Source organism: Pipistrellus hanaki, assembly GCF_964339955.1.
Source record: "Pipistrellus hanaki genome assembly, chromosome: 3".
In the NCBI taxonomy this organism is placed as follows: Eukaryota; Metazoa; Chordata; class Mammalia; order Chiroptera; family Vespertilionidae; genus Pipistrellus; species Pipistrellus hanaki.
The window spans coordinates 135819674-135831869 of NC_140505.1; the positions used below are offsets into that span (position 1 = coordinate 135819674).

At 36.2% G+C, this 12196-nt stretch overlaps 1 protein-coding gene across 1 annotated transcript; it reads right to left on the reverse strand.

Moving 5' to 3' along the window:
• Nucleotides 1–10141: 10141 nt before the first annotated feature.
• Nucleotides 10142–10653, reverse strand: LOC311620379 (translationally-controlled tumor protein-like). The gene has a single exon (XM_084879721.1). It carries the CDS (start codon nt 10646–10648, stop codon nt 10148–10150), a length of 501 nt encoding a protein of 166 aa, XP_084735847.1. The 5' UTR covers nt 10649–10653; the 3' UTR covers nt 10142–10147.
• Nucleotides 10654–12196: the final 1543 nt, after the last annotated feature.

Sequence of the window (12196 nt, forward strand, 5' to 3'; positions counted from 1 at the left end):
AAGAAACCATCATCAAAATAAAAAGGGAGCCCACTGTATGGGAGAACATATTTGCCGATGATACATCTCATAGGGGGTTAATTTTCAAAATATATGAGGAACTCATACAACTCAAAAAAAGGAAGACAAATAATCCAATTAAAAAGTGGACATGGAACCTGAATAGACACTTCTCCAAAGTAGATCTACAGATGGCCAATGGACATGAAAAAAATACTCAGCATCACTAATCATCAGAGAGATTCGAATTAAAATGACAATGAGGTATCACTTCACATCTGCCAGAATGGCTACCATCAATAAATCAACAAACAAAAGTGCTGGTGAGGATGTGGAGAAAAGGGAACCCTAGTAGATTGTTGAGGGGAATGCAGAATGTTGCAGCCACTATGAAAAACTATAGAATTTCCTCAAAGAATAAAAATAGCCCTAGCTGGTTTGAGTCACTGTAAAGAGCAACAGCCTGCTGACTAAGGGTCCCAGGTTCAATTCTGGTCAAGGGCACATGCCCAGGGTTGCAGGCTCAATCCCTAGAGGGGGTGTGCAGAAGGCAATCATTCTCTCTCATCATTGATGTTTCTCTACCTTCCTCTCTGAAATCAATTAAAAAAATTATTAAAAAAAATAAAAATGGAACTGCCATTTGACCTAGCGATCAATCTTATTCTTAGGATATCCTAAGAATCCTGAAACACCAATAAGAAATAATATATGCACCCCTGTGTTCATAGCAGAGCTATTTACAGTAGCTAAAATCTGAAAACAGCCCAAGTGCCCATTGGTAGATAAGTGGATAAAAAAGCTGAGATATTGCTCGGCCAATAGGGCACAGTTTGATTCCTGGTCAGGATACATGTCTGGGTTGCAGGCTTAATCCCCAGTCAGGGATGTGCAGGAGGCAGCTGATTAATGATTCTCTCTCATCATTGATGTTTCTATCTCTCTCCCTTCTCCCTTCCTCTCTGAAATCAGTTAAAAAAAAAAAAAAAAGAAAGAAAGAAAAGAAAAGGTATAAATATATATTTTTAAAGCTGTGGTACATATACAAATGGAATACTATGCAGCCATAAAATAGAAGGATCTCTTACCTTTTGAGACAGCGTGGATGGACTTGGAGATTATTATGCTAAGTGAAATAAGCCAGTCAGAGGAAGACAAATATCACATTATCTCACTCATTTGTGGAATCTAACAAATAAAATAAGCTGACTGACAAAATAGGTCCAGAGACATGGATGTAGAAACAGAATGATAAACTCAGAGGGGAAGAGAGTTAGGGAGGATGGGAAGAGATTAACCAAAGAATTTATATACATAGCCCATGGACAAAGACAATACTTTGGTGAAGGGCTGGGGTAAGGCAGGGGCTGGGTGGAGGGAGGCACAGGGCAGGGGAGAATGGGGGACATCTGTAATACTATCAATAATAAAAAATGAGAGAGAGAGAGAGAACTTGAATCTGAATACTCCAGGAAATATTAAGGCTTAAAATGAAGGTGTCAAATTAGAGCCCTTTTCAGCCTTAGATGGATAAGAGAAAGAAGAAAAAGCACTGCATCAATAATAATAAAAGCATAATATGCTATTTAGACCGGACGATCTTCCAGACAAAGCCGTGGCTGTGAAGGAAGCCCAGTCCAGGTGCTAGAGGGAAGCCAGTGCCAGCAGTGGGGGGAAGGAAGGCCTACTCTTGCACAAATTTTGTGCGTCGGGCCTCTAGTTTTTAAATAAAGCTGAATGTAAGAAAGTACAAAGAAGTCTAAGACAAGCTTTGCCTATTTCACAATTTTGTTTGGTGTTAGTTACATGAGCCTAAGGAAGAATCTGCCAGAATAAGCACATCCCTTAAAGAACAATGATTGATGGCCTAGCTATCTATTTCTCAACTCTTCCTAACTTTGGTCTTCACTGTTTCACTTTTTCTGTCTTGTGCTTTCTCTACAGTTAGGGTGTCGAACTCAATCAGAGAAGGGGCCAAAATCTAAAATTCAGCCTAAATCGCGGGCCGAATGGTTTACTGAACAGTCATAAACTGACAATGTCATAAACTGACAGCGGAGTGCAGTGATGACAGCGCGGTGCGGGCCACATTGCAAGGCCTGGCGGGCTGGATTTGGCCCGCGGGCCTTGTGTTTGACATATGTGCTCTACAGTCACTTCCTCTGATAACTCCCACAACCCCCACCCCCCCCCCTTTTTTTTTTTTTTTACCACTCTAAAGCCTTCATTCTTTTTTTTTTTTTTTTTTTTTTTTGGTAATTTTGTAACTCCCTTCTCCGTTTACAAGCTCTCTGAACAACAAAAAGCAGTGGGAAAGTGGGGCAGTAGCTCAGATACCAAACAGCATTCTGATAATGATATTTTGAAACTTGAGATATGAATAAAAAATTGTAAGTGCCACAATGCAGTTTTTAAAACTTAAAAAACAAACAAACAAAAAAACAAACAAACAAAAAAGCCCCCCATTTTAGACAAATGTTAGGTCCTAATAAGAGAATGAAAAGGTCGTGAAATGAATACAATGTCTGTACAAAGGGCCAGTATACTTGGATTTTGATTCTGGCTCTGTGCCACTAACTGGGTAACCTTGGCCAAGTTATTTAATCTCTGGGAGCATTAGTTTTTTTCATTATAAATAAGACTCTTCCAGGGCTGAAACTTAAATGCCTGCAAGGGGTAGATATAGTTAAATATAAATGCGTGAAGCAAATTCATTCTAAGATGATAATGAGTTCTGGGGACTCTGATGAACTGTCTTACCCAACTAAAGTTATTTAAATTACAAAATTATAACAAATAAAACTATGACCTTTATCCTAAAGTACCTGGAAAGTTTCATTTTAACATGGGCATGAATTTTGCAAATTGATTAATCTGAGTCACTGTATTCTTTTTGGAAGCACACACAAAATGCTATGGAAGCTAACACTACTCTGAAGGTTCATGTCAGTCTACTCTATAAAAGATATTTACTAAATGATAGAAATAAACTGAATTTAATAAATTAATCTTATACCTTGAGAATTATAGCAAAAATAATCCTTGATAGACAATATATTTGTGGGTCCTAGATATTTAAAATGAAATATATTCGTATGGTGGGAAACTTTTCTAAGAAAGAGTTTGGATATCTTTTCCAACCCAGTGGTATAGATTAAAAAAAAAATCAAGGATGATAGCAGGGAAAACATACATGTTTTATATTTTCTTTATTTGTTTTTTATATTTTAACAGATTTCAAGGTTAAATATATTGTTTATATTATTGACAGAGTGCAAGGTTGATAAAGAACAATTTCATGAAAAAAGTAAAAATATTAAGCAGCCTCTGGGTCCTTTCTCAAGCTTCCTAATAATGGAATGGTTTTAGAAAGCTAAGTCATTTCAAACATGCTGCTTTTTTAAAGGACAAATTAAATTTTTAAAAATATGGATCTTAACTTTATATTTTGATCATTTTTACTTATATCAGTTTCTTGAAAGAGTTATAAAATGTTTTCTTTATGTTCATGGATCTTGGAAATCTACACATCAAAGTGAAGTATAGAGTTGTGTAATGATCCAGTGATTCTGCAACTATATAGATTCCAGAGAGATTTACTTTGTTTTCCCCCAAGAGAGGTCTGAATTATTCACGTTTTCTTTTCAGACAATCCTTCTCTTCATTATGGCTTAAACAGCAAAAAAAGATTTAAAATGCTTGCAAGGAGTTTTAGAACAATATAATAGCAGAGCTTAAAGAATATCTCTTTATTTCAGGAATGATGGAAACATTGAATGAGACATTTTTCATGCTGTTGTTTTTCTAGGTAGCCCTAAGCAATAGGACACTACAGACCCTACTAAAAGTCTCTTAGAAGACATCAGCAATGAAGATAAAACAAGCCAAGTGATTTTATAAAAACATTTACCATTGTTTTTTTGTTGTTAGTTGGTACAGCATGCTTTTTTAAGGCCCCTTTGAAATACGTCAGTTATGGATCTGTGAAATTATTAGTGGCCCAATGCTACTAATATAATACATGGGACCTGATTTCTATAGTATAAGGCAGCGTTTTTCAACCGCTGTTCCGCGGCACACTAGTGTGCCGCGAGATGTTGCCTGGTGTGCCGTAGGTGCAGACAAGACAAGAATTTTATAATTTTTCACTATTTTGTTTACTTAATATTTCATAATAAAGTAATTATAAAATACTTTCTTTGTGTTTATTTGATTTCTATTCAAGAGAATTACTTTATATATAGTCAATATAGGCACAGAGTTAAATTTTTTAACATTTTCTAATGGTGGTGTGCCTCGTGATTTTTTTCATGAAACAAGTGTGCCTTTGCCCAAAAAAGGTTGAAAAACACTGGTATAAGGGATTCATGAGATATGTAGAAAATAATAATAATACACCTCTACCTATAATTTAAATTACTTAATGTTTATGAAAATGTAATAAAATATAGTGAAAGGATTATACATTTTATTTATTTTTAAAATATATTTTATTGATTTAAAAAAATATTTTTTAATGATTTTTTTTACAGAGAGGAAGAGAGAGGGATAGAAAGCTAGAAACATCGATCAGCTGCCTCTTGCAGTCCCCCGCTGGGGACGTGCCCACAACCAATGTACATGCACTTGACAGGAATTGAACCTGGGACCTTTTAATCTGCAGGCCAACACTCTATCCACTGAGCCAAACCAGTTTTGGCTATTTTATTGATTTTTTTTTACAGAGAGGAAGGGAGAGGGATAGAGAGTTAGAAACATCAATGAGAGAGAAACATTGATCAGTTGCTTCCTGCACACCCCCTACTTGGGATGTGCCCGCAACCAAGGTACAAGCCCTTGACTGGAATTGAACCCCCAGGACCCTTCAGTCCGCAGGCCGACGCTCTATCCACTGAACCAAACTGGTTTCGGCAGGATTATACATTTTAGAATCAAAAAGACTATATTTGAATGTCTTACTCTGCCATTTGCTATTTCTGTGATACTGGAAACCTTCGTTTCTTCAACTTTAAAATAGGAATAATAGGCCAATTTTATAAGATTCCGTCAAAAGAGAATGAAATCCTGAATGTGAAACTCATAATAGAGTTCAATATGTAGTATCAATTCTCAGTTCTTAATAGAGCAATTTCTTCTATCCCAGCCCTCTAGGATTTTTTAATCTCAGTAAATTAAATGAACAAGCTCTCATATAGCTCTCACATAACTGTAGTTGGCCTCACTTCATCTAGGATTTTTTCTTCTTAAAAATTATGATAATTTCTTCAATAAAGATGATGGCTTGTATCAGTGGATTGATTATATATTAAATAATTTCTTCTATTTGAAGTCTCCACATTAATTATTTATAGTCCATTGGGATCTTTTTAAAAAATATATATATTTTATTGATTTTGTACAGAGAGGAAGGGAGAGAGATAGTTAGAAACATCGATGAGGGAGAGTCATCGATCAGCTGCCTCTTGCACACCCCCTACTGTGGATATGCCCACAACCAAAGTACATGCTTTTGACCAGAATCGAACCCGGGACCCTTCAGTCCCCAAGCCGATGCTCTATCCATTGAGCCAAACTGGTTTCTGGCTGGGATACTTTTTTTAAAAGTAGATAAATTACATTTCAGTTAAAGCACACACAAAAAAACCCTTAAGAACTGTGTATCCAATGTGTGATAAATATTTTTAGTAAAAGCACTTAATTTTTCTGTTAAAAGGGATGTACTGCCTATATAAAACACCTAATTTAAGATTTGTTAAGCTGTAAATGTTCAAATATAAGTATAATACAAACATATGCTATAGCATGTAGATTTTTATAATTAGAGATAATGTTTAAGCAGAGGGATTCAAATAATTGTATAAATAGTGTACCACACATATTTATGATAACTTAAAGGTGTAATAATTAGCAGACTATCAAAACCTATTTGCTTTATATTTGAAAGGATCACAGTTTTTATTCCTGCATTAAGACTCACTATAATAGAAAATATTATTATTAAAATTTGATTTCATTTTGAAAACACTGAAAAGAGAAAAAGAGTTTTTTTTGTTTTTTTTGTTTTTTTTGATTGCTGTCATCCTCCAACTTTAGTTATATAAAGCATTGCACAGGGGATATGTATCATGCTTGGGTGATATATCAGAAAATCAGGAGGACAGAACTTGGAATCTTCAGTGTTGGAAGCCCCCTAGATTATTTTATGCAGTTAACTAATCCTCAGAAATCTTGACTTTTAGAGAGCCAGATTACAACATATATTTAAATGTAAGCATAGGTAATTATTCTTTTTGTGATGGTGGATACCACCTCTATTCTACCCCCAAATGAGCTTAAAGGATTGTTTTTTTTCCTGGATCCATGTGTCTCTTCTGTGAGTGCAAATGCCTAAGGAGCATCTTGGGGACCTGGGACCCATGGAATTGAAAACATGACTTCCCTAAAAAGCACAGAAGTTTCCTCTGTATTGTTTATAAAACTGACTCTTTTGGACACTCAAATTTTGATGGGTAAGAAAGAATATAACACAAAAATCAAAGGAGTCTTGAATAAATAAACTATGAGATGACACAGACTATGGCAATATGTAGATCATTTTTAAACTAAGAATGATAAACTAGAATTAAATTTAAGAGCAAAACTTGTAGAAAAATGCAATTCCCTTCATTGGAGACAGAAGGAATTGAAGGATTTTGGTTAGCCATAACTACGATTTCTTATTTGGAAATTACTGCAAAATAATTTGGGGAATTGCCGTTACTAATTTATTTATAATTGTAGTTGAATATTTTCCTGTTTATAAAGTCAGGGCTTTGTATTTGTTTTCCTGATATCTAATCCAGCCCTAAATAGTCTATATTCAATATTGAGAAAAAAAAGCTCTCATTCACATTCAGTACCTCAAATGGTAGAAGACAAACTTTTAAGAGGATAAAGAAATTTAAATTTAAATATTTGAGCCTTAGCTGGTTTGGCTCAGTGCATAGAGCATCAGCCTTTGGACTGAAGGGTCCTTTGTTCCCATCCTCAGTAGGGGGCATACAGGAGGCAGTCCATCAATGATTCTCTCATCATTGATGTTTCTATCTCTCCCTCTCCCTTCCTCTCTGAAATCTATTTAAAAAATTAACTATTTGAGAATGAAAAGTAAATATTATTTAAACAATATTTTAAGTGGTTGATATACATGAAGGAGGCTCAAGGGAATAATTCAAACAAGTGCTTGGTTATTGAAATGACAAATGGGGAAGGGAAAAAATCCATGAAAGATAAATTTGTAGAGTCAGAATCAAATGATTTTAGGACTCAGTGAACCTATAGCAATCATTTTGTTTAATCTTTAACTTTTGGGTGAGCAATTTAATACTTAGCAAGGTTGTGACTTACCAAGGTCAGGAAGCTAGTAACAAGTAGAGTGCGCATAGGGTTCAAATAACCTGACTCTTATTTCATTGCGCTTACCATAATATTACACTCATTCAATAAGTCACCATATTAATGATATTGAACATTCTTAATATAATATGATTAGCTACTAAATTAGAAACTGTACTAACAATGCCATCAGTCATAGCCCTCTCTATAGCAGAGGTATCTTTCCGTTTTCAAATGTATATCCCCCCTATTTTCCACAGCAATAGAAGTTTCAGTTAAACACATAGTTACACAACCAAACACTATGGATTTAAACTACTTTGAGATATAATTTATATACCATACATTTGACTTTTTAAAGTATACAAACGAATTGTACAGCCATCACAATAATGAGTTTTAGAATATTGTCATTGCCCTCCCCCAAAACGCTATATTCCTTAGCTGCTCACACGAACCCACTTATGCCCTAGTCCCAAATAACCATGAATACATTTTCTGTCTCTATAGACTTGCCTATTCTGGACACTTCATGTAAATAGAATCATCCAATATGTGCTACTTTTGACTGGCCTTCTTGATTTAGCATAATCTTTTCACTGTTCATCCATGTTGTAATGTGTATCAATACTTCATTCTTTTAATTACTGAATAATGATAATTAATAATGATCCAATTGTATGGGTGCATCACCTTTAATTTTTCAGAATTGCTGGACATTAATTTCTACTTTTGGTCTACTATGAATAATGTTGCTATGAACATTTATGTACAAGTGTTTGTATTGAAGTATATTTTTATATCTCTCAGGTATGTACCTAATAGTGGAATTACTGGGTCAAATGGTCCCTCTATGTTTAATTGTTTGAAGAACTGTCAGACTGTTTTCCAAAGTGGCCACACCATTTTACATTGCCACTATTAGTCTACAAGGGTTTCGAATTATATACATCCTCAGCAACTCTTGTTATTTTCTGTCTTTTCAGTTATAAGAATCCCACTGTGTGTGAAGTGGTATCATTGTAGTTTTGATTTGCATTCCCCTGATGGTTAATGATGTCGAGCATCTTTTTATTTGCTTATTGTTCACTTGTATATCTTCTTTGGAGAAATGTCTATCCAGATCCTTTGCTCATTTTATTACTGGGTTATTTATCTTTTTGTTATTGAGTAGTAAGTGTTGTTTTTATATTTTAGATACTAGACCCTTTCAGATAGATTATTTCCAAAAATTTTCTTCCATTCCATGAGTTATCTGTTCACTTTTTTATTGGCATCCAGTTTTATCTATTTTTTTCTCTTTTGCTGCTTGTTCTTCTGATGGGATGTCTCAGACACAGTTGTTTAATTTGAGATCATAAAGACATAGTTATGTTTTATTTTCAGTTTTATAGATTTGGATCTTACCTTTAATCTTTGATCCATTTTGAGTTTATTTCTTTCTTTATGTGGTATGAGAGAAAAGTCCAATTTAATTCTTTTGTATATGGAAATCCAGTTTTTCAGCACTATTTGTTAAAGATATTATTCTTTCCCCAACTTATTTGTCTTGGCACTCCTTTTGAAAATTGATTAACTATAACTGTGAAGACTTTCAATTATATTCCATTCATTGCTATGTCTCTCTTTATGGCCTATCACATTGCCATGATTACTCTAGCTTTGTGTCAGCATGGATGTGTCAGCATGGATGAAGAGCTAGTCAGACAAAGACAAATAGTGCATGATTTCACTTATATGTGGTATCTAATGAACAAAATAAACAAAACAGAAACAGTTCATAAATAAAGAACAGAGTGACAGCTGACAGAGGTGAGAGAATTTGGGGGATTAAGTGAAAAAGATGAAGGGATTAAGCAAAAAGAAAACACAAAAAACCTCATAGACACCGACAACAGTAGGATGATTACCAGAGGGAAAGGAGAGTTGGGGGAGGTGGAAGGGGATAAAGGTGGGATAAATGGTGACAGAAGGAAACGACTTTGGGTAGTGAACACACAATACAATATACAGATGCTATATTATAGAATTGTACACTTGCAACCTATATAATTTTATTTAACAATGTCACCCAATAAATTCAATAAATATTTTTTTTAAAAGAAAGGGGAAAAAAGGAGAATGAGATGTATTTAGGAGTCACTGGTCCATAGCAATTCTGAAATCTTGCTGGACAAATATTTCCTAGTACCCCCACTTTGCAGTGTGGAATGTCCTTGATGAAGTCTTAGTTCTGTTTCTTGGAAAATACTTCATCTATACTTCCTTATGGCCCTTTGCTCTACCCTCTAATGAGGAGGAAGCATTTATTTATTTATTTATTTACTCATTCATTCAGTCAGTCACTCACTTTAACCTCTTCTGAAAAGAGCTTTTCTAAGTGGCTTAGATGCTTCTCTTGCCTGGCTCCTGCCTGTAGAAAGTTGGGGTCTGAGTTTCTTATTATATCTTGAAGAGTCTCAGTTTTATTGTTTGTTTGTTTGCTTGCTTTAGCTCAGGTCTGTAGAGCTTTTATAGCGCAGTTTTATTGTTTTGTAATTTTAAATTTTAATTAATTAATTAATTAATTAGAGTTTAAATGCATTTTATTTTTATTCAATCTACATGACATGTTTCTTTCTTAAAAACAATGCCTCTGCTCCAAATGAATCAAGGTCAAAGTAAACGAAGAGCTCAAGATAACACCAATTCCATTTGTCCTAGTCTCGGTGTGTGGATGAAAAGCAGCCGCCAGTTACGATGACCTGTGATAAGAGCCAAACTGCCCAATTTGTTAACATTTTTCCATTTCTGAACCACCCTTAAAGAAAATCATAAATGGGGTCACAGCATCCTCATGGTCGCCCAGCAGAGCCACCACGCCATCTGGATTCATGTTTTCACCAATAAAGAACTGGTAGCTTTTGGAATTGGCGAGGATGTGCTTGATTTGTTCTGCAGCCCCTGTCATAAAAGGCTTTACTCTTTCTGGTCTCTGTTCTTCAAGCTTCCCTTTGATTGATTTCATGTAATCTTTGATGCACTTCTTGTAGGCCTCTTGTGTGAAGCTGGTTTCCTGCAAGTGATGGTTCATGACAATGTCAACACCAGTGATGACTGTGCTGGCGGTACTTTCGCCCTCAGGGCCTTCAGCGGAGGGATTTCCACCAATAAGCGAGTCATCAATGTTACCCTCTGTCCTACTGACCATCTTCCCCTCCACCTCCAGGCACAACCAGTCTGCGATCTCCCGGATCTTGTAGATATGGCTGATGAGGTCCCGGTAAAAGATCATGATGGAGGCTGCCTTAGCAGGAGCACGGGTAGTGCAGCCGGAGCAGCGCTGGGGGATTGGGGGGTGGGGGTGGGGGTGGAGGAAGTGGGGAGCGGGCCGAAAAGCCCTAGTACAGGTTTTTTTGTTTGTTTGTTTGTTTTTTTAAAGTCATGGATTTTCTATTTATTTGATTCCAATCAATACTACATATCAAAAGCCTCATCCATAATTCTCTTGGCAATATGGTCATATCATCTTGTACACTTAACTACAGATACTTTGGGTGCATCCAGATTCTGTTGGATTACATCATTAATCTTTCTTGGATCCCTTTTATCCAGGTGAAAAGATCCAGAAAAATAATGCCTATAGTAGACACTCTTTTTCAAAGCTTATACCTATGGCTATACAATGGATTCCTTTGCGCAAGAAAGGGGAAAAGTTGAGCTTTACTTAAGAGTGATTCTGCTCAGCATGTGGGTGTAAATAAATAAATAAAAAGAGATGGTATCTGCACTATAGATCCATTTATAGGTGGCTTTTGGTTGGCACATCTTGTCATCCACTCTGCATGGGAAAACAAGTTTGTTTAGGGGCCTTAAAGAAGAACTGTTGTTTAGGGACCTGAAAGGAAATCTGAGGGAAAGTTATGTGAATTGCTGTAGGGGAGTGTGCAAAAGGGTTAAGAATTTTATATGTGACATGTGAACACCATTCATAAAGCATACACCACAGAAGAGGCATTGAACAAATAAAGTGAGTGACTGCAACAGTTGGTATCAAGTAGCCTCTATTCCCAGAGCTGAAACAACGGGCACATGAATGGCACAGCCACAGTGGCAAGGATGGTGGCTATACAAGGTGCCCACAGCATGGGCTCCCATTTACCAAGGCTGATCTAGCTATTACTGCTGCCAAAAGCCCAACCTGTCAGGAACGAAGTTAAACACTGAGCCTATGTATGATATGGAATCACCCCTACAGCAGAAACAAATGATGGCAAGTTAAGTACATGGGACCCTATTCTGGAAGAGGCAATAACTTATTTTGATTGGGATTGACATTATAGGTATGGATTTTCTTTTCCTGCCAATAGTGCCTTACCCAGCTCCACCATCAAAGGGTTTACAAAGGTTTTATCTCATAACATAGTGTGAAGAGCAGCTACAACATTTGGACAGGTTTAAGCCTCAGACTAATGAGAGGGCATGGTCCTCTCATGGCAAAACCATGTGCAAGTTCCAGCTTGAAAGGCAAAGCTCTATAGTTGCAAGCTTGACCTTATGGTCCAAATCTGTGGTCCCAGGTGGCTAAGTGAGGTAGGAAGGCTGCAGAAGGTGCAGCAAGTGCTGCCCAAACAAAGCTTGATAGAGTTCAGGTGCATGTAATTGAGTAGATTTGAAACCTGTGAGAACATTGTAAACATCTTGACCTTGCCCTTACTTTGCCTTGTGGAATCTGGCTATAAAATAAAGACTCAGCTTGTAGTTTTGGCACTGTCTCTCCATCTGAGAGCAGTGTACCACCTAATCCCAGCTTTATTCTCATCTGTCTTCTTTAATCCTTCAC

What these genes read in the sequence shown, in the direction of transcription:
- LOC311620379 (XM_084879721.1), bottom strand. Translation starts at nt 10,648, where the DNA reads ATGATCTTTTACCGGGACCTCATCAGCCATATCTACAAGATCCGGGAG.